General features: G+C 39.7%; 1 protein-coding gene across 2 annotated transcripts; it reads right to left on the reverse strand.

Annotated features, from left to right (window-relative positions):
- Positions 1-1,628: 1,628 nt before the first annotated feature.
- On the reverse strand, positions 1,629-25,533 carry ELMOD1 (ELMO domain containing 1). Of its 2 annotated transcripts, XM_074149067.1 has the most exons (11): positions 25,517-25,533; positions 18,140-18,285; positions 17,955-17,983; positions 16,638-16,735; positions 12,206-12,335; positions 8,945-9,078; positions 7,692-7,760; positions 7,401-7,424; positions 4,857-4,907; positions 3,191-3,324; positions 1,629-1,801 (listed from the first exon to the last, which is right to left on the reverse strand). In XM_074149067.1, exons 1-11 carry the CDS (start codon positions 25,531-25,533, stop codon positions 1,629-1,631), a joined length of 1,005 nt encoding a protein of 334 aa, XP_074005168.1. The 2 variants fall into 2 exon arrangements, with proteins under 2 accessions (XP_074005168.1, XP_074005176.1); XM_074149075.1 differs by lacking the exon at positions 7,401-7,424.
- Positions 25,534-27,171: the final 1,638 nt, after the last annotated feature.

Consider the following 27,171-nt stretch of genomic DNA (forward strand, 5'->3'; position numbering starts at 1 on the left):
TGCAAAATATGCAAAAGTTAATATTTTCAGTTCTGTATTTCCAAATTCATTAGAGGAGACTAATCATCACAACACCCATAGAGTTTCGCTGATTAACTCAGCAATGAGTGCAAATTTCCAGCCCTGCAGAGAAGTCCTGATCCCCACCTCACACTTGATCAAAGAAAGGAGAGGGCCTAAATCCAAAAAGAAGTTTCCCAAGAAAGGCAACCGCTCCCATTGCTTTATTTTTTACTTATTAAATGATGGCCCAAGCTGTAACCAGAAATGGTATAAAGAACATGATCTGAGGAAGCGCAGACCACACTTCAGACTAGGGAAATACCACAACAAAGCTGGGATGTCCCCTTTTACCTGACCCATTAAAGAAAAATAGCTTTCATCTGTATTACTGCATATCTCAAAAATAAAACCCACAGTGCTTCAGTTTAGAATGACATATCATTTATTCATATAATTCACAAGTAGTTGGACACTACTCAATTTAATCTCCATATGCAAGTGATTTACACAAACATATAATACTAAAATTGATTGCTTAGAAGGTAAAAAATACCATGGGTATGAAATGCCATGGTAGATGCTGTTCAATATACTACACAGTCTTAGTGTCAGACACTTTTACTCATTTATTTCTTTAGAAAAAAGGCAGTTTGCCATTTTTAATTTTTTTTATAAGTAGTCTGGGAAACTCAAGTTTTGCTCTAAACCTTCTAATCAATTATTTCTCCCAGTTCTTAGGAACTGAATTGACAAGCAAAGCAACATTTTCAGTAGTTCAAAAAAAAAAATAAAAAATAGACTTTTACTCCCTGAATTCACCAAGCACGATGTGACCAAATGATGTTGCCTTCCAACATGCGACACAAGATACTAATGGCTGTGTATTCAGAGGAATGTGCAGGAATTTCGACCATGCTTTAGCATGACAGTGTTGGTGACAACAGCCCGATGATACAGTTTTTGGCCCCTGCCAGCATCCAGTAGTTGTGAGTGTGTTTGCACTAGCATCACCCAGATCATTTGGTATTCATGCAGCTGTGGAGTCTGATTGTAATTCTGCATAAACTCTTCTCACTGAAACTTGTATCTCATAACCCTCGTTAATTCTGCATTAAGCATATATGGCTGCACGGAGAAAATTGGACTTTAATGCGTTTGCCTGTATCAGATTAAATTACACACGTTATCTTCTAGACGAGGTCCAAACATATATTTCGCTTGAAATGCCAGTAGTTATCCTAAAACATACCAAGAAGTTAAAAAGCTTTCACAATACAAGATCCAGCTATTTATTCCACATATACAAAAACACAGCTAGAGAAATACAATTCAACTGTCAATGCTGAATTTATGAGGAAAGTCTAAAAAAATAGAAAAACTCTGATACTCAGACATCAATTCAGAATGTAACACTGCATAATGCCGCAATATGAGCACCCATTTAAAATGAGAAATCCCCAACAAGAGAAGCATAAGGGGATCTAGTACGCGTGACAAAAAAAAATAAATAGATGAATACTGCATCAAAAACATGCATACAATCGCCATGGTCATTCAGTATGCGGTCTAAACAGTGATCTAACACAAGAGTGAGACAGTGTTTCCAAACGAAAGTGAGTGAGTAACTACATATTGATTAAACTTTCTGATGCAGCAAAATGAGGGCACAGAGCCATCTCTGGGTTCTGGAGCTGTTTCAAGATTCGCTTGTGAAATTTCTCTCTGACACGGTTGAACTCCATTATGTCCAGCGGGTCCTCTTCAATCCAGAATTTGTGGAATTCATGCATCAAGTAGCCTACAAGATCATAAAAATAAGAAGTAATAAAGATAAACAAGGTATGGAAAGGTCATATCCAAAATTAGAAAAAAATTAACAATTATGATGTGCACGCAGAATCCTGGTCACCAATATCTGACACCTCACAACACTATGCAGGGATAAAACTAAACCCATTTTGGGCAAATACAAAATTTGATGAATACTATCCATTGGCAGAACTTCTCCCAAGAAATCGCTAAGTGTCTTGACATATGGCCACGTGAACTAAAACATTAAACAGGGGAAGGCGCTGCTGATGCTGCTCCACGAGCCTTCTGCTTATATTCAAGTTCTGCCTCAGGTATTTCCTCGTGGAACGCTGCTTACTCTCCACTAAAAAAAGAACACACTGGTAGGTAACTGAACAGTTGCCATCATGTCTTTCTGTATTAACACTTCCAGCAAGGTCATGAACACACAAGGTAAAATTGTGCATGAGGAGGAAGTGTTGTTTTACATTTATGCCTATGATCCTAAAAAGATGAATGATAAGGTGATACACAGAACCACTCGCTTTGGTAAGATACCCCTGTTTCAGGAATAAACTTGATCCCAAACTGGGTTTAATATACAGGCTCTGATTAAGGCCTTTACCATCTCAGTTCTGTGCCATCCTTGGACTTGAAGAGGAACCACTGACAGGAAAAAAATGTTACAGCCAACACTAGGACTTCAATAAACTGGACCCAGCCTCTTGATCCCAACTTCTATAGTAGATGAACCATTGAGGAAACATAATCTTTCATCCCAACACAGCAAGATGTGCAAGTAAGTTTTCTGTATTCCAGAAAGTGAGGGCACATGGAAAACAGTGCATCCTGACTCCCTGTTGGCAGTTTCTTGCTTATACATGGAAAAATATTAGAAGTGTTGCTCCCGCTGTCCAAGGCCGCACAGTAGGTCTGTGCTGTAGAAGGGATGCACTAATACAGGGGAAAGAGCTGGGAAAGCATTATTTTGATGGGGGACAACTCAACTTAAGGGTAGAGAGTAATGCTTGAATGTAGATGCAAATATCTTAAGACAGTTGGATTTATGGGGAAGAAACCTCTAGCAGCTCTTTAAAGTACCTTTAGTTTCTTATTATTATTTAAAACCAGTCTAAGATGATAGGAAGGTCACTTGGTCAGGCCCTTGGAGGTTTTTTTGTTTGGGTTTGTTTCTTTTACCCCTTGGTTTGGTAGAGGCATCCATCACAACTAATCACCGAATCTAAGTATCCGAAAAACGGGGAGAGCAAGACCAGCATGACAGTCTCTGTGCTGGGCCAGCAGGAGATTCTATTTTTTAAGTATAGGTAGTACAAAAGTGACAGCAGGAGTACAAATTATGTATTCCTTCCCTCCCCTCCCCGCCCCGACTTACAGAAGGTCTGCTGAAAGTGAGTTAGCGTTGGTGCTTCTGGAGCAACATTGTAGAAATGGGTCTTCAGAGCTCCACTCACAAGCAAGTTGTATGCGAGGTCTGTTATGTTAATGCCCACGATAGCAAAAGAATACCTGTAAGAAAAAGAAGCAGCAACATTTGTGGAGTTTGTCTTCTTTCAGCACACTATATGAAACACTGATGACACAAACACTGCAGATTGTGTGCTACTGAGGTATGTTAATTCTCTCCCTCGTGAGCTTCCAAGGTGTGGGGGGGTGGAAAATAAGAAAATCATTTCTCTCCTGCTTGCTTTGAACACCCTAATAGCAGTGTTTCCCTGTGAAACATATGGTCACAGCGAAAACGGGAGTTTCATCACTGTGCCAGCATTTTCAGTAGAGCAGCACTGATTCATTCCTACAGAATAAGAACAAGCTCAGGCATCCCTGTGCTCCTGCCCTCGCCTCTGACACAGGGCAAGCACTCCACACCGTGGCTGTGTCTCAGGGTGACCCATCGTCTGGCATTTTAACTCATCTGCCCAACCGGAATTCATTACCCACGGTTAGAAACATCAGGTTGCAACAATCAGTCCTGTAAAGTCCTATAAAGATATTCACCAGGCTAAAAAGCAAATCCAGCTGAGTCACCTCCAATTTCTTCCTAACAAAGAACTAGATACACAGGCCAGAAGACAGGCAAAAACCTAAATCTGAGCATGCTGGAAAAAGAAATAAGAAAATCAGACTCCTGAAGCAAACCCTGTCATATTAAGAGATATCAATAAGGAACACATATTTAGGCACAACAGAATTCCAAAATTGGAAGTTATTTCTTAATTTGTGAGCCTGTTGCGTAAATATCTTGACATTTCTGGGAATGACTGTTTCCCAAGAAAACATAGTATGTCCCACACTGACATTTAGTGATAAAGGCAAACTTGTTTAGTTACACACTGATTATTTTTTTTTCTCCTTTAAACACAGCTGCCTTTTGTAGATTATCCCAGGCATTTTTGCAATTATCTCTATGAAATAGTGACCAAAATACTTTTTTTTTTTTTTTTTTTTTTAAAACTTTTGACATATTTCAGGAGAAAATAAAAAAAAGAATCCAAAAAGTTAACTGCAACATGAGGCCTAATGGCAAGTTTCACAGAAAAATGAAAAACATAGACATTAAAATGTTGTATTATAGGTTTTCAGATACACTCATAAGGAACATCCAGTTCCATACTCATGAATAAAGCAGCTATACCAAGCCCAATGCTTTATGGAATAAAAACCCCTCAATACTATTTCTTTCCTATTATACTTTCCTGAAAGCAGATTAGAACCTGTCTCTGACAATAAGTAGTGAAACTTGATCACATTATGTGTTAAGAAGAATTAAATAGATATTCATCACCACACTATTCATAGCACAGAGAAAAAGCTTCTCCTTGCTACAGCATTTTTCAGTTATTTTTTTCCTAATTCTTACTTCAAACTGTTTTTCCTGTAATCTTTGATCAAAATCAACGTGTGGTTAAGACAATACACATTAGTATATACACTGAAGTGTCCTTTAGGAAGTGACCAGGAAACACCTTTTTCCCCTTGAATATACAGCATGATTGTTAACTGTTGTGTTTGTGGCAGCTTTAAAAAGATTTTTAACTTACCCAATTGCCTTATCAAACTTTTTCTTCTCCCATTCGGCTTTGCTCAACTGGCTGGAGGGGAAAAAAAAAGAAATAATCCAGCTGTTGCCATGCACTGCTAATCGACAAATATTTTCTTTCAGTTTCTTTGATGTTGTAACATTGACTGAACAGGGCATTTTACCTCCACTGAGATGAATAATCACATTTAACCCTGCTTCTGACTGAACAGATTGATATGACGACTTGAAATGAGTAACTGGCTTTATAGCATCACTGATAAACTTCTCTCATCATTACAAAGTATCACCCACATCAACGCTCTCAGTAAAAGCCAGTTATTTTCTATGCTGACCACAAAGATTATCCACCTCAATTAAGTCTGGAGCTACACAAAAAGTTGAAAATATTACATTACTTTTAATTAACCAAAAATGATTTTAGCCTTCTGCGTTCTTGAAGATATACATAAGGCTCATCACTGTAGGCATGGTTCACCTGAGCAGGCAAACATGGAAGATATTCTTCTACTAGAAAAGTTATATGTCCAGCCAAACTGGAAGCCATACAACAGCCAAATACAGTATTTTCTATCATTTGGCACAATAATGCAGAGGTTTTCAAGGACACAGAAGGTCCCTCCCTTAAAACAGAGTTACTTAGGGAACTATTTACTTTTAGATTAAGTTTCTGTTCAGTATTTTCATTTAAAAGAGCTGTCTGACAAAACCAGTCAGCCAACATCCCACTAACCAGCCTTTAACTGTACCTACGTGTATGGAGCAAGTTTAGCAGAAATCACTGCCCACATTTATTATTGGCTACTATTGGCAGGCAAGGAAACAACCCTAACCAGTGGGCTACAACTTCGACATGCCTGTGAGAGTTCTGCATTAGTAAACCAAATCAGAGCTTGCAGGCTTTAGATCCCAAATTATAGACAGCTGTGTGAAAGTGTCTGTCTTGGACTACACTTGAACTACAATAAGTTTATACTACACTGAAGACAATCCCCTGAACTTCACATAAATATAGTATTTAAAAACGGTTGCCGTTAAGTATTAAATGTGCTAATAGGTTCATACCAATCCTGACCTGAGTGTTACCAGGTGGCATGTGTGAGGACAAAACTTCTCTTAAATCACCTGGTGTACAGGAATATACTCATTCTCTAAAATCTTAGCCATCTTTGTAGGCTGTGGCATAACAGCAGTTAAAAAACACCCAAGCAAACATTGAATAATAAAGGTGACACATGTAGGATCTGGACAAGCAATATAGTTCAGCAGAAATAGAAACTACAGTGATCATGATCACATCAGAAACCAGCATGGCTGCTAAGCAACCACACCAGGAAGAGCACCACAAGAACCACCAGCAGCATCTACCTTCTACCAAATGCTCTTTCAAGGGATACTAATTGCACATGCTCACACAGCACTCCAATATGGTCCTTGGTAATTAAACATGTAAATGAAGAACACTAATGGGATTCCTTGCTTTAGAGCCCCAGTACTGAATACTCTGCATCTGGGTACTATAGTTTGGTTTCCCCTGTGAGAGTTCAGTTAAATAAAAACCCTGGCTATTTTCTATAATGCTGCTTAAGCATCATGACAGTCCCAGTTCATCAGCAAACATAATAAAAATTATCCACGGGCAACACAATGTATCAAGGCAAGAATAGAATTGTGAGGGGTGCTTGTAGGAAGAGAACAAATGCCAATATATAAAAGAAATCCCAAATGAACTAAATTTGAGGGCTGACTCTCAGGCTCAACATACATTGATTTATACCCATCCCACCCCTCAACCTTCCAAGTGCTTTTTGTTACAAAATTATCACTGGTCACCCAGTCACAACATACTGAGGAGATCAAAAGCTTCACAGGATTCAGGTGTGGACCTGCTATACGGATACCTAACACTACTGGCAAAAATAAGACGTCTTTTGAGGCCACTGATTACTATGTAACTGGCTACAAGGCATTTCTGCTCCCTTTCAATAAATATAGAACAAATCTCCTATTCACAAATAGTACACACCAGAGAATTTTTGCCACTTGAAGGTACCTGGTCTCTCAGTTTGCCAAGTCAGGACATTGGACTAGCCAGATTAGACCCCTTATTAGTCAAGGCAGCCAGAGTATGTAGCTATAAATCAAGGGGCTCTTCAACTGCGGTAACAAACCCTTGGCCTAGGCTACTTTTGATTATCAAGTCAGTCACAGTTGTGACCACAGTGGCACTGCTTCAACTTTTTTTCCTACAGGTAAAAGTCACCCAAAATTTGCTGGTTAAGCCTGGTGCTAAAGAGGTCTAAAATATAGTGCTTTAGCTACATCAAGCAAGGCTGATTTCATTCTCTCTATATAAGCGTGCTCAGGTATACCCAGTCCTGCACTATCAGCTACATTAGAGTTAACTTTACAGAAAGGAATGTGGATCTCTTGGTGTTCCAACAAAGACTTCCAGTTTATAACAACATGTCAAACTGCAGTATGGTTTGATCTTTATTTACATGTAGGGTCTCATAAAACTAAGAGAAAAGGAAAAAAAAAATACCTTAGTTCCTTCTTAGTGACTTCCCTTCATTATGAAAAGACAAAAAGAAAGGTAAATAAAAATACAAAATCACTTGAAAACATTTAACACTAAGTTTAACTATTTCTAAGATTCAATATATAAGGTTGTCTTTTGGATTTGATCAGTTTTCAGGATCAGCACTTGAAAACAGATAGCATGTGGCAATACCCAAGCATATGCCAAACAAAAAGAAAAATAAAACCAGCCCCCTCCCCAAAACATCAGCCAGCACAGTGCTCTCAAGTTATTTTTTCTCATCTCAAGCATTACCTGTATTTAGGATGAAGAGAATCAGAAAGAACCTGCTGAGCTATCTCAGTGTCCCATTCAGCAAAATACCTGCAGATATATATAAGGTGAATTGTTACAGAAACACAACAAAAAAAAGCATCTTCAATCATACTAAGCTGTCCATACACGCCCTTTTAAAGGTCACTACATGAGTTATGCTGTATGAGTAGCACTTAACATGTTAAATTCATTAAGCTACCACTCAGACCCCCAAAATGAAAGAAAAGCAGCCTCAAATTACAAATGCAATTCTATAAGCACTTGGTGAACGTGCATCACCAGAGTCCTCTTTCTACCCACCCTACAGAAAATCAGTTGTTTATTACTAGAGCATGTTGGCTGCTGAGTTCAAGACAAAGCAATTTAGGCTTCTTGATCTGGCAGATTCATTAAGCAAGATAAGAGTCATCTCAGGAGATTAAGAAATTAAATACATGGTAGGGATTCATCTCCAATGGAAGTTCAAAGACAGAGTCAAGAGTCCAGATTCTCAACTGAGGCTTGCTAGAGAACGACATACAGATGATTTATGTCCTTCAGTCTGTAAAAGCAGAAAAATATTTCTTTTTTCCCCTCATAAGGAGAGATTATTTTACCAAATGTTTCTAAGTTATGTGACTACCTGCAGGGGATACAAGGGCTGGAGGAAACAACAGGCATTGATCGGTTCCCAAAGAACTGACCACAGACATGGTACCAACACCTGGTGTGTGTGAGGCGGAAAGGAATAGTGATGTAAACTCACTGCTTAACTTCAGGTATCGACAGAAATTGAAGTAGTCCAACTACAGAAGTCTACCATCAGCAGCTGCATTTCAAGTGTTTTGCCTAAGAATTCAGGCAAATTCCCAAACAAGAAAGCTGAGCAGTAACATAACCCTCCCACCCACCCCGCTTCCAGAGCATTTTGTTTAAGATCTAGATATCAGTAAAAACATACTTTAAAGTTTCTTTCTTGTGGGCAGAAAGTGTTAACTTACTGTGTCACAGAGAAACTAAAAAAGGGCTTAGTGATCAGTATTACCAAGTTGAATTAGGAATACTCAAAGAAAAGAGAGCCCTTCCAGAAGAGAAACTCCCCCAGAATTGGGCTAGGAAATAATTTATTTCAATTTTTGAAGTCTGTAACACTTTCACAAGTTATTCCCACAGACTTGCTAAAAATCTTTAAGTAATGCTGCTTTTCATGACTTCAGACACACATAAATCCATCTACAGAGGAACATACTTACACCAAGTTATATAAGCCCAGGAGACCCATCCCTCTAAAGTCTGTTTTAGGATCATCACCTTGGAAACCGATTTCACACCACTGCTTCGAAATCCGAGCTTTCAGTGGTGAATTGGGCTTCAAGCATTTCCACAACTAGGAAGATTACAGGTAAAAAATAATTACTTCCACACATTAGTACGGCCTTTTCTTCTTTTTAAACCAAGTTAATTTCTTGTGTAATGTCATGGCATTGCTATTCCAGCAACCCAAACATAAGAGCAAAAGAAATTCCCAGGGGCGAGGAGGGGGAAATCCCAAAGCACTCTTAAATATTGCAGACATTTCAGCCCTACAAAGCACTTGCGACCTTATCTACAGCTGCTATAATGCCTCACACAAGGACTCGTTTTGTTCACGCTTTGTGCGTCAAACTAGTGTCTGCCTCCATAAGCACAGAGACAGGAACAGGCTGGAATTTGGTTGTAAATCACTGACAGAGCAGCAGGCAATCAGCCCTCAGGTCCCTGAGGCTCTGCAGCAATCTTTTCTCCGGCATCTTTTGCAAGTCTCTGGAAGGGTTATAAATCAAGGCTGCTGACTTGGCTACCACAGTGCTGAAAAGCAAATTGAAGAACATAAAAAAAAAATCCACACAAGAATAGCGTGTGCCACCTTCATATTTAACTAAGGGGTGAATCATTCATTGGTCTCACATAAAAAAGGATAAAATGATTTAACAAGCCAGATCCTCAGCTGGAATAAATCCACTTAGCTGCACTGGTCCAGCAACTTTAGTGCCTAAAGATGATGTTGCCAGGCACCTAAAAGCAGCCTAAACTGACATGTCTGACAAATACATACCTTTCCACACACCTCACATGCCAAATCACAAGCTCACCCTTTCCAAAGTGTATTAAGAAGCCAGGTGTTCTCCATAAACCATAAATTTGTGAGTAGGGACTCAAGAAACACACTTAGACAAAGCCTACCCAAGGGAAAGAGCTGCATGCACGTTTCCCAAATAAACAACCCAGAAATTGTATTAATTTTAGCAATTCTATCTGCATTTAAAATGAAGTGCCTTAGGAAGGTTAAAACTTTAATGATTTCACTTTATAATGACTGCATAAAGCATCATTGTTTAAATCATATTTGCTATTTTTCTTGTTCATCCATCAACAGTAAATACAGTATTATTCATTAGTTCAATCACATTAAGTTAATCTTTCTCTCATTCATAAAGCGCCCTCCTGGTAAACATGAATAAATAATAGACATTAGGAACTTGAATTACCCATTGCAGAGATCACTTAGCAGAATACCTTGAAGGAATGAAAACCAACCAGACTATTCTTCCCCAGCGTGGGCTGGAAACCAAATTAAACCCTTGGACATATTTCCATTTGACATGAGAATTTGCTAAAGCAAAATGCCTGCTCTAAACAAGTGCTAATACACAGGTTACACTGGAGGCAGATGGTGAAACTGATACTTGCTTCAACATAACGAAATTTACAGTGTAAACTGCACTGTTTAATCCCCCCTCTGACAAACAGTTTCCATTCTGCTTTTATTCTCATGCAGTTATGCACTTGACATAACTACACATCATTGCTGACATGATTCTCAGAAGTGTCCAAGACCCAGGACCTCACCCTCACAGGCTGGGTGGCTGGGAAGGAGACCACAGCCAGCTCTTTGGTGCTTCTCACCTGTGATCCCATCCTCAGACCCAGCTTGCTCTCTGGGCAGTGTAGATGCCCAACATATTTAGGAATGCTTTCCTGGAGCCAAAGGCCCTTCTTACACCTGCAGTCAAGTATCTGGTATTTTCAGGGACTAACACCGTAGAGGTGGGAGTCCAGGTGCCAGCCTAAGACACAGGCTTCCTCACTGGGTAAAATCTATGTGTTCTTTTAGTTAAAGCCTATTTTACTCCCAGAAATTTGCGCTTTTGGCTGCACAGGGACAGCACTTGAACAGGAAGAACCTATCTGCCTCATCCCACCTGGTGGCTAAAGCAGTGGTTCAGGGGCAACTCTAGATTTTGACTCCTCGTCAGTGAGACTCCCACCTCCCAACAAGGTGTCAACCTTAAAGACAGCTTTCCAGACTCCTACTCCTCCTTGATCATTTGACACATTTTTTAGGGATGCAAATAACTATTTCTAAGTGGTTATATAAGATGCCTATTGAGATTTCGGGAAGTACCTGGAAGCTCAAGTAGGCAAGGTAAAATTTCCAGAAACTCCCACTGTAACTTGTGTAAAGCACTAGACTGCAAGCTGGAGTGTGGAAGACATCATCATGTGTTGTAGAAGTCCCAACCAAAGTCAGATGGGGAAAGAAGCACAGGTAGTGTTTAAGTTTAATATTTTTGTTCAAAACAATTAAAAAAGCCTCCAAATAGATGGTATGTTTTTATAAGACGTCTGAAAAGTCTGTAAGAAGGCATTTTGCTTGTAGATGAGCTCATAATCACTACTCTATTGCCATTTCTCTGAAGCATCTTGCACTAGCTATGGTCAAAAACAGGATCAGAAGAAATACTAGGACTTGCTATTAGACTGTTTTTCACCCCCTTTATTCTCTCCTCAATTCTTTTCTAATATAAGAGGTCTCTAAGATCCCCCTCTGCTTATGGCCTCAAGATTATCTTCCTGAAAAAATTCCCTGCGCCAGTACAAGGTTTTCCTGAAAGCATGAAGTAAGTTAAACCCAATTGGTAGGGTTTTCAACGCTCTGCATGTATTATCTAAAGACTGATTTCATTTTTTTTAATATGAAAACATATTTAGTAAATATAAATGTGTATCATCCTCTCCTGCCCTTCCATCCCATACAATGAGGTATGAGGTTTACCATTGGGATACACAGACAAGGTCTTCAAAAATATAAGAAACTGAAGAAAAAAAGTTTATTCTGGTTAAGAGAAAAAAAAATACCCTTCTCGTGTTGAAGAAAGGTATACTGGAGTAGGACATAGGTTATTTTTCCAGAGCTCATAGCACAGAGCTGTTTTCTGCATAAAGAGCTGGGCATCCACTGCCTAGATACAGCCCAGGCAAGAAATGCGCATTCATTGACCAGGGAGTGAGCTCCTTGCTTGGCAGGTGTTACATCCAGACCAAGGTAATATGCTGTATAGCCTTATCTTAAAACATGTACACAATGGAGGAAGGTGACAATACCTCTCGCCGTTTCAAAGAGGTTTACAAACCAGCCTGCTTGGAGCTGACATGAATAAAGGATGCCCTCTAAGTATCTCTTAAGCACCTACCTTCAGAAGCATTTCTTCATGTTGTGGATTCTCCGAATCATACGGCTCCCTGCGCAGCTTTTCAACCTCTGCAATCAGATTTCTGTACCCCACAATCTGCAGCAGGCATGCCTGGAGAGATACTCCCAACCTGAGGGGGGAGGAAGGAGCAACATAATCCAACTCAATCATACGCAGCCATGAAACAGCACTACCACATACATACCCGTTTAATTCACGAGTAATGCTAATCAACAAACTGATAGTCTAACACTGTAATTGCAATGGGAGAGTTTCCAAGAGATCAATATTACATTAAACAAGGCCTTGTGAAATGCATAGTCTTATCTAGTGCCTTCCTTAGATGAGAACATTTGGGATTTTTTAAGACTTTGAATAGTGAATTTTCACACTGAAATTTCATTATAACTATACACAGCCATGTTGAATGCCTGCAACAAGCACATCACTGGATCTTTCCCCTCATTCAAATGGCAGCTTCTCAAACAGTGCCCTGAGACCAGAGATGTGAACTTAAAATGGGATGAGGGGGAGAGAAAACTCAGCAGAAAGCTAAAAATACTCATTTTGCTTTACTGCCACAAAAGCCAGCATAAAGAAGCCAAAACCCGAATAATATAGTTCAAAGATCTGCCTTGAGGAAGTTTTTTTTTGGTCTCATGTTAAGAAACACCATAATGTCTCTCTTTTCATTATAATGCAGATTTTACATTTCCTGATGCATCACTAAAAAAACCAAACCAAAAACAACACTCCAGGAAAAAAAAAACCAAAACCAAAAACTAAAACAAAAAATAATCCCCAAAACCTCACCAAACATGTGGCCTCCAAGGCTTCAAATTTACAACAGCTTATTCAGTTTTAGGTTAAGATTTTATACTATTAAATACAAGTTATGCAGTACACAACTGCCACGCGCATAAGAATATTTAAATATATATGGGAATAGACCCTTTAATTTTTAATAAAGTCTGAAATTATCTGAATGCCTAGTATAAATTTGGAGGGTACAGCTAAATCTGTACCCTCATTCCTCGTGGAACACAGGCTGCATTGATATTAAGCTGCACAGGGTCCTTATTTGTCTTGTTTGATATACAGAAATATTTTGTTTATTCCATAATACTGTTAAATTTTCTGAGCAGAAGGATTTTCACTGCTTATCTTTTGAGATTAATCTACAGAATCAGAGATGTCATCATTAGGCCATTTCTCTTGCTGCAATTTCATATTATTTGTGGCTATAGCCCTTTCAGAATAACCTATGCAGTGTTTTCCCTCCTTTGCTGTTTGTGTGGGTTTTTTTTTTGTTTGTTTGTTTGTTTTTTTGTGTGTGTGTGGTTTTTTTTTTCCCCCCCACATGCTTCACTTGCTATACCCTACAGTTCTACAGTTTTACAGAAAGGCTGCATTTCAAAGAAAGCTGAAAAGCCTGACAGGACTGCACGTGAATTGCTGTAGTGCATCACTAAAGCACAACCATAATGTTCTTAACTACTCTGCAACCTCAGAGTAGTTTAGAGCAGAACACCACAGGCAGTGGCAAAGCAGAGCCATTTTATATTAAAAGAATAAACACATTTTTAAGTTCCAAGTCGCACCACATATACAAAGCAAGTTACTGTTGAGCTTTAGATGAAGCCAGTCAAATGTTCTGTGCAATGTTATTTGTGGTGGGAGAGTAGAATTAGTTTCCCTGCTCTCCTTTTCATAAAGCTTTCGCTCTCCTCCTTGCCAAACAGAGGATGCGGGTGAGCTGCTGATGCCCCACACCTCCTCCCTGCCACCCTTGTGCTGGCAGTGGCAGTTCTAAGAGCACAGGAGTAACCTGCTTGGGCTTCCACCACCATGGTACTCAGCTCCAGGTGCTCCACAAGATGGAGATGAGATCAAAACTGGGAGTATTTAATAGACTGCTTCCACAGTTAGTGTAGACTACAGGTGTCACCACCTGGTTATTCAACCTACTTGCTCCCACTGCTAAATAAAAGTGATTATTTCAGAGGCATTCATAAAGGGAAATTACTGTGGGCTCCTCCTCCTCTTCAGGTCATGGCAGCCCACAGCCTTTGAGAACAGCTGAGTGCAAACACCCTTGGGATGCTAGTTCAGCTCTGCAAAGATGCTACATTAACAAAAATGACTGCATACAGATTTGCAGAAACACATATAGTATGACACATGTCCTCTTGTCCTTACCCCAGGAGATTTCAAGTCTCTACTTCACAAGGGAAGGGCAGAGCTTCTGAATAAGACAGTCTGGATGCAGGTTTTATTTATGTTCAAGAGTAGGCAAGCCAGTGGATTTTCCTTAATCCTGTCTAAAGAAATAGCTGATCTGCCTCTGCTGAAATTTCTCCAGAAAACTTTAGCATAAAATAAATGGCTCATACGTAACACTTCAGTACAGATGCTTAAAGTTTAGCAGAACTATGATTAATTTAATATAAGGAGCAATTTAGTAGCAGGGTGTGTTTCTATGTATGTGCACATCCATTCCTCACTGTTTTGAAAATATATTTCACCAAATGGGGGTGGGTGGGTGGTATGAGAGACTCAGTCTTGTAAAATGCCAAGTACAAGGGTTCTAGTCCAAAAACAATTAAGCATTTTTTCTGTGCTAAGCATATGAACATCACCTGGATTAAACAAAAAATAGTTCAGGGGGTTTTTGTGGTTTGTTTTTTTTTTCCCTTTGGTTGTTGTTGTTTTGTTTGGATTTTTTTTCCCCTCTGTGTTTTAAATATTAGAACCAGATGACTCAAAGTGTATCTTAAAGTTCAGGTGCCTGATTTAAGCAAGCAGAAATCATTTGCACCTCTGCTCTCTCTCTCTTTTGGAAGATAGTATTTCTTCAGAGGCCAAAGGCAATGGCAAAAGGAGAATCAGATGGTGATCTCCAGCATCACAAAAATACTATTTTAATGAACTCCTTGTTTTCTCTTGGAATTATTCCACCCAGTTACCCAAGGGTCCAACACTGAGAAGTGAGTACTTGGATCAGCCTGATTGCTAACATTGCAGTTACTGATGTCCACGGGCCAGGCTCTGAGCTGGGCACATTTACATCCTGCAGTTTTTTCTCATGTCACCCTCAGTAATTTTGCTGTCACTGATTTTTTTTTTTTTTTCCTGAATTTCAGCAATCAGCATCCTGTGCAACAGAGTGCCAGAGCTGTGACACTCTCCTCAGATGGGCAGCCTCTCAGCATGGCCTCACGTCCACTTGAAGCAGCTGCTTTTTTATCACCTTCCCTTTGAAGTTCATGTGGGCAAGGTCCTGTGAATTGACACCCCTGGAAAAGCTCTGGGCCCACTCCCAGAAGAACTTCAAAGTTCTAGGAGATGAGGCGTTTTCTTTGTTTTGTTTCTCTTATTTTCTTCCCATCATTAATGGTTGGGTCGCCATTTTTCAATCCAGGTGGACAGTGGTCATGTCCACAAGAGTCGCCTCTCAAGTTAGACACCCAGTACGCTCTATTTCCTTTACGATCAGTGAAGCCTCATTTTAAAGCTACCCAATTACTGTCCTTTTCACTGGAGGGTAGGGCTCGGGGGTCATAATTGTAATAAGACCAAAATATTTATATTTTTCCAACTGAGCTTTTGTTTTTTGTTGTTGCAGCAAGACCTTGGGACCACCTTACCTGTTGATGCTGCTGACCGCTTAAAAAAAAGTAGCTATCAATGTATGGATGCCCATTTTAGATTATGTACATCAATTTCGAGTTTGGGAAGAGGAGTGAACCTCAGACTGATCACCTGAATAACACAGCCCTCAACATTTCTCCCAACAATTCCTGACCTACAGCATCTTGCACCTTAAGCTAGGGGCTGAGAGGCAAGGGAATCACAAAAGTGTTATCACTTATCATTAAATTTACAAGTGTGTATTTCAAGAGTTTGTTGTCAATCTCTTCTTACCAGTAAGATCTTGTAGCATTAAAATATATCAGCTCTGTTGTATCATTAAAACTTATGTTTGGATAATTTAAAGCAGTTTTAAAATGTAAACCAGTATACCATTTATATCAGTTACAACAGGATGATTTCTTCCCTACTCAAAAGGCTGCATACAGCCTTGCTAAGAAGCCATCACTGTCATTGCCAGGACCACCTGCTTTAGTGGTGTTTTATTCCTGGAGAAGTGGCCCCCATAAATCAATGCATCAATAATATACTAAGACAGCACGATTCAGGAAGCGGATAGATAAAGAGACTCAGGACTTGCCTATTACAGTCACCATAGAAGATCATTCATTTTTCCATCAGCTTTTTGACAGCAAAGCTTAAGCTGTAGTTTTATACTGAGAGACAGAATTCATCTTCAAATTGTGTGCCATGATAGATATGGAGAACCAGTTCTCCATGGACCTAGGCAATGAAGAAATCAATAATTCCTATTTGTTTTGTAAGGAAACCATGAACTTACTGTGGATTTATATCTGGATTAATCCTTTTCAGCTCCATGATGTCATCTATTGTTTTTTCAATAGCATCAGGGTGAACGCTTACTGAAGTTTGCAGTCGCTAAAAAGAGGTTTTAAACACATATTAATTCTTATGGAAGCCATTACTCAGTAGAAATTAACAGTGATAAATTCGATACCCAAAAACTTTTAAAGAGCTCAGAAGACCCTTTTTAATACATATACACAGACCTTTCCAATCTATTCAACCCTACTGACTAGATTCAGAGCACTAGCTCAAAACTAACTCGAGTTGCTTCCCCATACCCTTGTAGTCAGTCTATTGCATTTCTGCGGCACCTGCCAGTGAAGACAATCTGCACTGAGGCCTTTGATCAAGAAGCAGCGTCAGACGATCTGCCTAATTACACTGGCATTACTACCCTTCATTTTACACTCCCTCTCCCAACACATTGCAGGAACTGGGCAAAATACTTATCCTTTCTCTTGCACATCATGGCACTTTGTAGAGAAAAAAAAAATAAAAAAATCAATGTGCCTTCCAAAAAATGAAGAGGTTGAACTTTCTGGTGCCTTGTCTCAAACCTATACAATTGCTTAAATGCAGGCTTTTAAATAAGATTCCGCCTTTCTGTTTGTGCTAGAAGTGTATTTGGAAGCACTGTGCAGAACTATGAGCTATGTGACATCGTTTTTGCTGATGCTGCGGTAAGTTTTTCAACATCACTGATTCTCATACCAAAGAGAAATGAATGGTTGAATGATGCTATTTAACATATATCAAAATGCTTTATAAGAAGAATTTAGGTTAGTACGACCAGTGCTACAGTGAAAGGAAGAGGTGACAGAGGCTCTTCTCCATGAAATGTATTTAAAAGGAAAGTCATCTCAGCTATCCAAGAATTGCTGCCTTCAGCCTCTTTTATCCCCGCTTTCCAGACAAAAAAAAACCCACAACCCTGATGGGTAAAGTGTGTAAGTGACTGACTGCAGATTACAGAAATTCTAGGACAGGACAAGGAATCAAGCCAAGAAATCCCAAAATTGCAACACATCACCAACGTTGCCTCCACCATGACCTGTTCCCTCTTCATTCCATCAGTGCCACAGCATCCCTGCCCCTGGAGCACAGGGCACTCTCCCTGACTTTGCAATATCACCTGCTACTGTGGACACAAGACCCTCTTCAGTAGAAGATTATATTAATGCAAAATCACATCAGGCCCTAAAGTGATTTTTTTTGTGGTGAGCAAACAGACTGAACAAACCAACTGTACAGGACACAATATAAAAGGTGAACGGTGGTATCTTTCACTCACCTTACTTTTTGAACCTTTCAGTGATGCCTCTGCAAGAGAACAGTATTTGAAAGCATCATGTCAGACAAGCTAAGTTTATATTGGATTCATTTAACATTTTATTTCTTTACAAGAATTAAGTCATACTATTTTTAGCACATGCAGAAATGTATGAAGGCATGCAGAACTAAATATTTTGCAGTTACCTATTTTCATAGTTCTGGCAGCTCCAGGTTTGGTATTGTAACAGATCCTTTGCAATTCACATCGACCTGTTAGTTTCCTGACCACAAATTTCAGGCAGCGCCACAAGCATTTGCAGTAGAAGTACAGGCATACCTGGACAAACATCCTGGCAAAAAAAAAAAAAGAAGTCTGAAATTAAGAGTCTTGAGCAGAGTTTGTTTCAACAAGGTCACCACCCAAACAGAAGGTACTTCCTCACCCAAATTCCTATTGCCTGAGGGTTCCTTTAAAGCAAAAACAGCATTCACACTGCAAATGTTTATGCTGGTAAGTATTAAATCATGCTTTTTAGTCTTACTCAACAACAAGAGAACCATGCACAAAGCACCAGAACTGGAAGCACAAAATAAATCAACTCCAGAGTAATCAAAAGAGTATTTCTAGAAAACTCTTTGCCCCTTAAAATAAAAGGATCTATAGTTCCTATTAATGCTTTGAGGAAACAGGTCTACATGAGAAGGGAGAACATCTCACCCTGTTATCATGGCTGCTGAGGATCTAGGCAGCCACTATACCCTGGCTTAGCTTTGCCCCTGCATCCAGCTGCTCCAAGCAGAGTGGCTGGTTATCCTGACAAACATGAATCAAGACTCATGTCAGGTCCCCAAGACTGGCAATTAAGGAAACCAAAGCTTCCCTCCTTCAGGAGAGAAGGTGTTTAAGAACCTGTCCTGAGGACTGCCAGCTCTTTCCAAGACCAGCTTTTATACAGCACTGATGCTGCTCAATTTCTCGAAGTATAAAACTGAAAGTAACCCCCAAAAGACCTCATTTAGATACTGCATCCAGTTTTGAGCCCCAGCAATACAAGACAGTCTTTGACAAACTGGATGGATTTTAGCAGAAGCCCCCATGATAGTGGGGCTGAAGCACAGGCCCTGCAAGGAGAGGCTGGGAGAGCTGGGCTTGCTCAGCCTGGAGCAGAGATAGCTTTGGGTGGACCAAACAGCAGTCCCCAGTGCCTGTGGGAAGATCACGGAGGAGACAGTGGTGCAAAGCAGGAAGACAAGGAACAACAGTCAAACTGAAACATAAGAGGCTCAGCCTAGATATAAGGAGAAGCTTTTTCCCCCAAGAGGACAATCAGGTAGCGGCACAGGTTGCCCAGAGAGGCTGTGCACTCTCCTTCCTCAGAGATTTTTAAGCCATGAGCAGAAAAATCCCTGAGCAGCCCAGTCTGACCTCAGAGCTGACCTGCTGTGAGCAGGAGGTTGGATCAGAGACCTGCTGAGGTCCCTCCCAGCCTGAACTAACGTGATCCTATGAAAGCCTGAAGAAAGCTGCATACATGAGAAATGCTCTATTTTAAAGTTTGTTAGCATTGCAGCTGCTACCAAAGCCCACATACTGCTACCACAATTACATAACACACCCCAAAAACAGATTTCATGGGCTACAACTAAATTTGACACAACTTAGCTTTCTCGTTTCTGCAGCTATGAAGGCACAGATCCTGTCATGTTACTCCAATGTAATGTTACCTTGAGGCAGGGGGCAGAATCTACCCAGTGTCCTTGGGTTCAGAAGCACATCTCAGAAATGGCAAATTACAAAGACCTGACCGCAGGAACGTTGCCATCTGGACACAGGCCTGGGCAACTGGTGGTCCTGCTAGAGCAGGAGGCGTGGATTAGATGACCTACAGAGGTCCCATCCAACCTCAAGCTTTCTGTGATTATATTCTATGATTATATTATGGGAAAACATCAATAGAGCTTTGCTATGCTAGCTTGCCACTAAATGGTCAGAAATAATTTGGTCCATTATGTTCTAAGCCTGTGTGTATGTGTATTCATCATTAGCCCATTATATCCTCCACATGCTGTTGATGCTTTCAAAGGACAGTCATTTGTCAGGAGACTACGTATTATCCTTTTCAATGGAGTGCAGTAGTTATTCTGAAATAGTGAATTTCAGGAACTCAAATCAGTTATAGCTTTAATAAAGCTTAAAGAGCTCCATCACTTTCTAAAAACATCCTGAAGGGCATGGTGCAGAAGGACATTCAGGGAAGGGAAGATAAGTTAACTCATGTTATTGTCCACACAGGAGTTTAATCTGCTTTATGTTCACTTTAGCTTAATCTCCTTTGAAGGAGGATTAAGCTAAGGGAACTAAAGCCATTTTAGGTCTAAATGGAGAGCATCCACACAAGTATTTAACATGCTTTAAAAGCATCCACTTTATCTTCGCACTTTTTGTTAATTCACTTAACACTCCCAAAAGCCTGCATGCAGGCAACCCCCTTGTCTTTATGCAACAGGAAGCCTCTATTTTAGATACAAAGTGAAACCTAAAGAATGAGGAATAACTCCCACACTGGAATCAAGTTTTTGACAAGCAAAAGACTTTCAGCTGCTGACATTGAAATATTTGGGTCCCCCCCTCCCTGCAAAATGTGCCAGAACACACCGCTGTGAGGAGTTTGTATGTGCTTTACAGCAGGTGATCACCTTCAGTATTAAGAACAAGACCATTTACCAGAAAGCAAGTCCATCATCAGCCACACAGATACTCTTTAAGTTTCCAAGAGTCAGTAGTGTAAGTCAGTTAAAGAGTCAATCTTATATAAAATCAACTAATGCCTCTAACTGCAGCCTTTAATAGTTGCTTGACAAAGTCTGCAGGCTAACATTGGGCATTCTGGTTTTCCACTGGACATTGGATATCAACCTTCACAGATTTGACTAGTCCACCATCCCTGAAGAATCCAAACACAGACTACAGCCATCCCTCAGCCTTCTCAGCACACTCCAGCTCTGTAGTCAGGCTGAAGGTCCAGAGAAATGAATACAAGAAATTAATGCCAAACTGGAAGATGGAGTGCGGTAAAACAAAGTTCTGGGATTTCACCATACATTTGTAGTAGAAATTAGAGTCGCTTTCTTTTTTGGCCTGCTTTGTTTCCAAAAGTTAGGTCTCTGTTAGAGCAACTTACTACACAGAGAGCTCATTTATATGAAAGAAGGAAGGAAAGACTCACTTAACTTCATGTTAACAGCCCATGTAAGGTTTCCTTCTAATGAACAAGATGGCTCCCATAAAACCCACACATCCTTTAAGAAAGTTAATGCCTACACTTAATCGCCTCCAGGCTGAAACATCACAACTCATTTAATTACTCAAAACCTTGTTTGTTTATTACTGTATTGTGTGTTGTGGACAAGTTTGGGGGAGGGAGGGAAGGGCAGGTGTTGGGTCTATTTGAATGATATGTTGCTGCCTTTAGGCTCAATGACAGATTTGCAAATCAAAGGAAAAAACCTCCAAATGGGATAGAGCTGTAGCTATCCATGGTCACAACCACCTTCCCCACTAAAGCTTTGCTTTGGCTGTGGTTTGCACAAAAATTAACCAATAAAAATGCATCTACTAAAAACATCACTACAGCACACAAACACTGCATCTGTGATTCACTAGAATATACTTAGCAGCTATTACTAATAAAGCAAACACTAGTTTTGACTAGGTAGCTTATAGAAGAAAGTTAGCCTTTGTGGATACCTTCAATTTTCTACTACTCATCCATCTCAAGCTTACAACAGTTGAAATCTTCTATTTGTAACATGAATGGCATAAAAAGTAACACAAGTTTGTTTTCAAAGGATTGTTCTTTATAAAAGGGAATTCTTGCTTGCAGAAGTCCTGTAATAAAAGCATACTAATGATTAAATAAGACAAGTTTTATGCTATCTGCTACACACCAGTTCATGTAAGCAAAGAGGAGACACTGGCAGCTATAAACCAAAACAGCCTATCATGAACAAGAACCCACACAGAGGTGTAGCATGAGCCATGTGTCTGACTACAGCACAGTGACATTAACTTCTGGTTTGTTTTAGAGTTCAGTTCCAAACCTCCTCTCTACTCTTCTCTGGTTTTGTGTTCAGGTTTTTTTTTTTCCTGCTTACCTTTGCAGGTTTTCTCCACACAGAAAATAGTGTCTTTCAACAGTAGTTTGTGTAGTCATGTACAACAATACTTCAGATCCTGAAATGAGCTTTAAGAACTAAAGTATTATGGAAATGAAGGTGTGCCTCAGAAACTTGCACTCTACTCTTCCCCCTCCTAATACAAGCTCCTTCTCCTCTTGTATTACATTCAGCTGTACAGACCTACAGGTTTGTGCTTACACGTCCAAAGTGCATTACAAGAGTTCACATGAACATTTATTCAGATAAAACAAAGAAAAAACTGCATAATAAGATGCTGATGCACACAGGCCCAATCAACAGGCAGTTCCCTTGCCAAGGATGCTGTATGACTGGAAACACATGCAGCCATCCTCCCATGAGAAGTCAGGGTTACACATTCCCAGTCATTGATGGGAATCACTTGGACATCAGAAGCTACCTGTTGGCTCCTGAGCAATACCAACACAACCCAGCATAGTTCCCCCAACTTAGCTCACAGAAAGGGTCACTGAAATCCAAGATCACTGCTACAGAAAAAAAAAATAAAAAAAATATGTATTTTTCACTTGGGTTCCAAGAAAAACAAGACAAATACTTCAGGTAAAATGAAAACTTCAACTAGATGAATGAATAACTATGATTACAATAACAATGAAAACTAGATACCCAATGGTAGTTACCAGAGTTAAAATGGCGGAAAGCAAGCAAGTAAAAACCAACACCACCACTCCCCCCAGAAAAACCACTAGTTTAAGAGAATGACATAAAAGTCACTGAATCTATTTACACATCATTTTCTTTCCTGTGTGTCCTGTTTTAGGTCTTACGAATAGGAAAGACTCTTACACAACTATTTTTCCTGAAGGACGTACTCGGCTTAGAGAAGAAAGCATTACACATCAATATCTCCTTCCTGAGAATTCCGATTACAGCTTGAGAAGTCAAGGACACACAAGTTAGTTAAGGATGACGAGCTGTCCAAATAAGCAAATGATGCTACCCTGTTAGGAGCTAATTAACTTGACTGTCTTTGGTTTATTTGTATAACTTACAATCTTTTTACAAGGTCAACCAAGATGTACCAATCGCTGTTTCCGCCACAGGCAAACCTGCTATTAGCTCCTTTAAAACACAAGAATTTTTTTTCCACTCTGTGCCTTTGCATACTTGACAACTGAAATCCACCTTATCTCTCCATTTAGACATGAAAGCAAGTCACCGTGGCAACTAAGGAAGACATAAGAGTAGCTTTTAACAGCAGCTTTCCACACTTTCCCTGCTCTTGGTTTTTGCTGACTTGATTTTCATTTTATCTGATGTGACTCCAGTCAGACAGAACTTATGCTTAAAATCTGCTAGTGCTTACAGACTGTTTTGCAGTAGATCAAGAGAAGGTGTCAGGTTTCTAGGTTTTATTGAAAAAACCTAAGCGTCTACTACAGTTGGTTCTCCAAGTTGTTATTATTTCAGATGTTTAAGATAAGTTACAGTCAAAGTGGAAGTGTCACCAACAGACTCCTCAAAACCCCTTTACAAAAAAAGAAAGCACTGAAAGATTAAATATCTCCCTAAGACACAGTTTTATTATTTTGTAAGTAATATTTAGACTTTAGGAATAATTCATATCAGAGCACGCTGAGAAAGAAAAGAAATGTAGAACAACCTAAAACCTATTTTCATTTAGACATCACCTTGGATTAGAGATATGAACATAAGAGTCCTGTAGTTTACTGGCCAACAGCACTCCCCTAAATTTAGGGATTTAGAGTTACTCCAAGGACTTTCTATTTAAAAAAAAAAAAGCTTCTCATTTCACTGGAAAGCAGCACCTGTTGAAAGCATGTAGATGAAAAGCCAAATTCTGTTACATCAAGGATTTCTCAGTTTATATTCTTATTCTCAGATTATTTCTCAGATTATATTCTTATTAAAGACCTAGACATCAAAATACGTGCCATTTGTGTAAGCACAGCCCCTTTCTTTGCTATTCAGATGTGCAACACAGTCCTGGAAAAGGCAGGATTCGAGAAAGTAATTCAGATTGAGAAGTGAGACTGCACAAGCAACCAATTCAATTTAGGACTTCTTTTGAAGTTTTGCAATCGTTCAAATGCTGGAGAACTTCAGTTTATTAAAAGTAGTCTTACTACACGGCACAACATGTATCTTCTCATATCTTTTTATTGTCTCACTCAATGGCTGAACTTTGTGTTATAAATGTACTATGAGACACATTTTTCAAGTTTTGTAAGGGAGGGGGGAAAACCACTGCAGGGATGTTAGCCAGGCTAGTTGTGAACCATCAGGTCACTGGACCATTATCAATGGATTTGGTGGCAGACTTGGGACTATCCAGGATCTGGGCCACAAAGCTGCAGGGACCAATCCTTTCCCTCCTGGCTGGAGCTTATCAGGGTGGTGAGCACACTAACACTTAACATAATGGCTCATTAAATCTTAGCTGTCTTTTGTGGGTGTTAGCAAATACTTTTAACCTGTGTGTATCCTGCTTACAGAGTACTTTTGCAGCTGGCTCAAGATACTAGGAGAAATTGACCCAAACACTCCACAGAAATGCTTAAACCAAGGTTGGTTTGGCAGCAAAATCATTGCGGATTATCATCCTAGAGGTAATGGTGCTGATATCCACAGTGTATAGGATTCTTTGCTATAAACAGTCTAAAAAGAGAGAAAAATATAGTGACAGATGCTCTATACAGAAGCATATGTTTCAGCCCTCTTGAAAAGGTTTTTCCCATCCAGACAGAGTATAATTTCTTTGGTTCATACACAAATTAAGCTCTTGATCTGTTAGTTTCTAGGAGTGCTCAACTCTCTTCACTGACTACAGAACAAAGACAACATGGTCTTTCTGCACCTACAGCTGGTGTCTGAAAATCCCCCATTCTACTCCTGGTTTATAGAGGAATAACTGCACGTCATATGTAAGAGCAAGTAATAGACATTTCTCCCCATATTGAGTACAGTCGGCTTCAAAAACATTTGCACATCTTCACCAAACATTTCCCCCTTCTCAGCTTTCACAAATAACACTCAAAAAATTCAGAGAGCAGACAAGAGCGGGGAAGAAAAAAAACCAAAAACCACCCAACATTTTTCAAGCACCGTTCTATGTTATTGTTTCTCCTGTTCTCCCCTGACATATCAGGCACTACTGATACATCACTAATCCAATCCCATAAGACAGCTCCCACATTCTTTGCTTCTATAAAGAACTGGAAAGGAAATTTTAATTTAAAAGAGCTTTAATTAAATAGTGAAATCTAGGTGAACAGAAAGCAATCTATTATAAACTAGTTTACACCTTCTGTACTACAGGTAACAGCTAAAACACTTCACCTCACTGCAGCATAGAAGTAACTGGAATAATTTAACACTTTTGAAAAAATATAGAACAGTTACCTCAAGAAGTGTTTCATGGTGACGGTTTTGTTTGTGTTGCTGGAGCTGTAATCTATTGATCACTGATGAACTCTTCTTTGCAGGTGATATCAGTGCTGTAGAAATAGAATTGAGATGTATTTACTATCAGGAAAAAAAAACAAGTTATACTTCAGTTTTCTAAATTGCTCTCGAATCAAACATCTATGAAAATACATGAGAAAGATAATAAGAAATCTCATGTCAGTAAAAACATAACAAAGAAGCATAATTTGTTCACACTCTTCAGCCTGAGCACATACTTCGACCAGGCTATACTATCCATGCTATCCAGTAAAAAATTCCACTAAGAGTACAGAATTAAGTGAGAAAGATTGAAGAAAAATCGAGACTATTTCAAACACCTCTTGTGTTCTTCAAACACGTCTCGTTCACAGCAGCTTCCAAGTGGCCTTTTCAAGAGGCCAGCAGGCCAGCTCGCTCTGCTATTAAAAGTCCTCTCTTCCCCAGAATTTGCAACAGCGCTTGGACACCTTGGGTAAAAGTAGCATGTACGCAAAGAGCTGCTATCGGGTCCTGATTTAATTCACTATAGGAGATGTCAGGTAATGAACTTACCTGGTGACCAACTTCATTTTTACACCTCATATGTATCATTTAATAGATACAGTTGACCAGGTTGCTCATCTGTTCTGACATCTGGTGTCCTATGGTTAATTTTTATTATGATTACTATTTAGTTCCAGTAAAGGAGAGGAACAGGAAGAATTTGGGAAGAAACATCATAAATATAGCCCTACCCATGTACTGCAGACTCTCCCCACCCATCACCTCTTTACTTCAGGTTTCTAAATAGAGTATTTGCATCACATACAAGTGATGTCTACCAATATCTGAATGGAGCCTACAGGAGAGCTAGAGAAGGACTCTTTGTCAGGAGATGTAGTGACAGGACAAGGGGTAATGGTTTTAAATCGGAAGAGAGGAGATTTAGATTAGATACCAGGAAGAAATTCTTTACTGTGAGGGTGGTGAGACACTGGAACAGGTTGCCCAGGGAGGTGGTGGATGCCCCATCCCTGGAGGTGTTTAAGGCCAGGCTGGATGGGGCTTTGAGCAACCTGGTCTAGTGGAGGTGTCCCTGCCCATGGCAGGGGGTTGGAACTCAATGATCTTTGAGGTCCCTTCCAACTCTAACCATTCTATGATATTCAATAATATACAGACTTCTCAGATTACTGTCTTTCATATGCTGTAAAAGGCAATAAGACATCTTTACTTGCTGCCAGAAAACAGAGTGCTGTTACACACGTCTGCTATTGGGACAGCTTCATCCAAGACTTAAAGGGAACAAGACCACACTTGCAATCTCTGTACCAGTACAAACCACACACAAAGGCCTGAATGAAAGCTTCACTATTAAGTAATTGTTTAGAGTCCATTTTTCATCAGGACTGCCTGCAGCATGCTGAAAGATAATTGAAGGCCTTCAAAAATCTGGCCTCTTTTGTCACAAAGCTATAAACCTATAGAACCTCAAATATATTTTCTTCTGCAGGACCTACCAGCACTGATAGGATAAAAATCTTCTTATCCTACCTTGTTCTCATTATTTCCCTTTTGTTAACTTACATTATGCTGTTGCCTGCTGACAGGAACAGAACCAGCACTTAAGT

The sequence above is a fragment of the Numenius arquata genome, chromosome 1, assembly GCF_964106895.1.
Source record: "Numenius arquata chromosome 1, bNumArq3.hap1.1, whole genome shotgun sequence".
Taxonomy (NCBI): Eukaryota; Metazoa; Chordata; class Aves; order Charadriiformes; family Scolopacidae; genus Numenius; species Numenius arquata.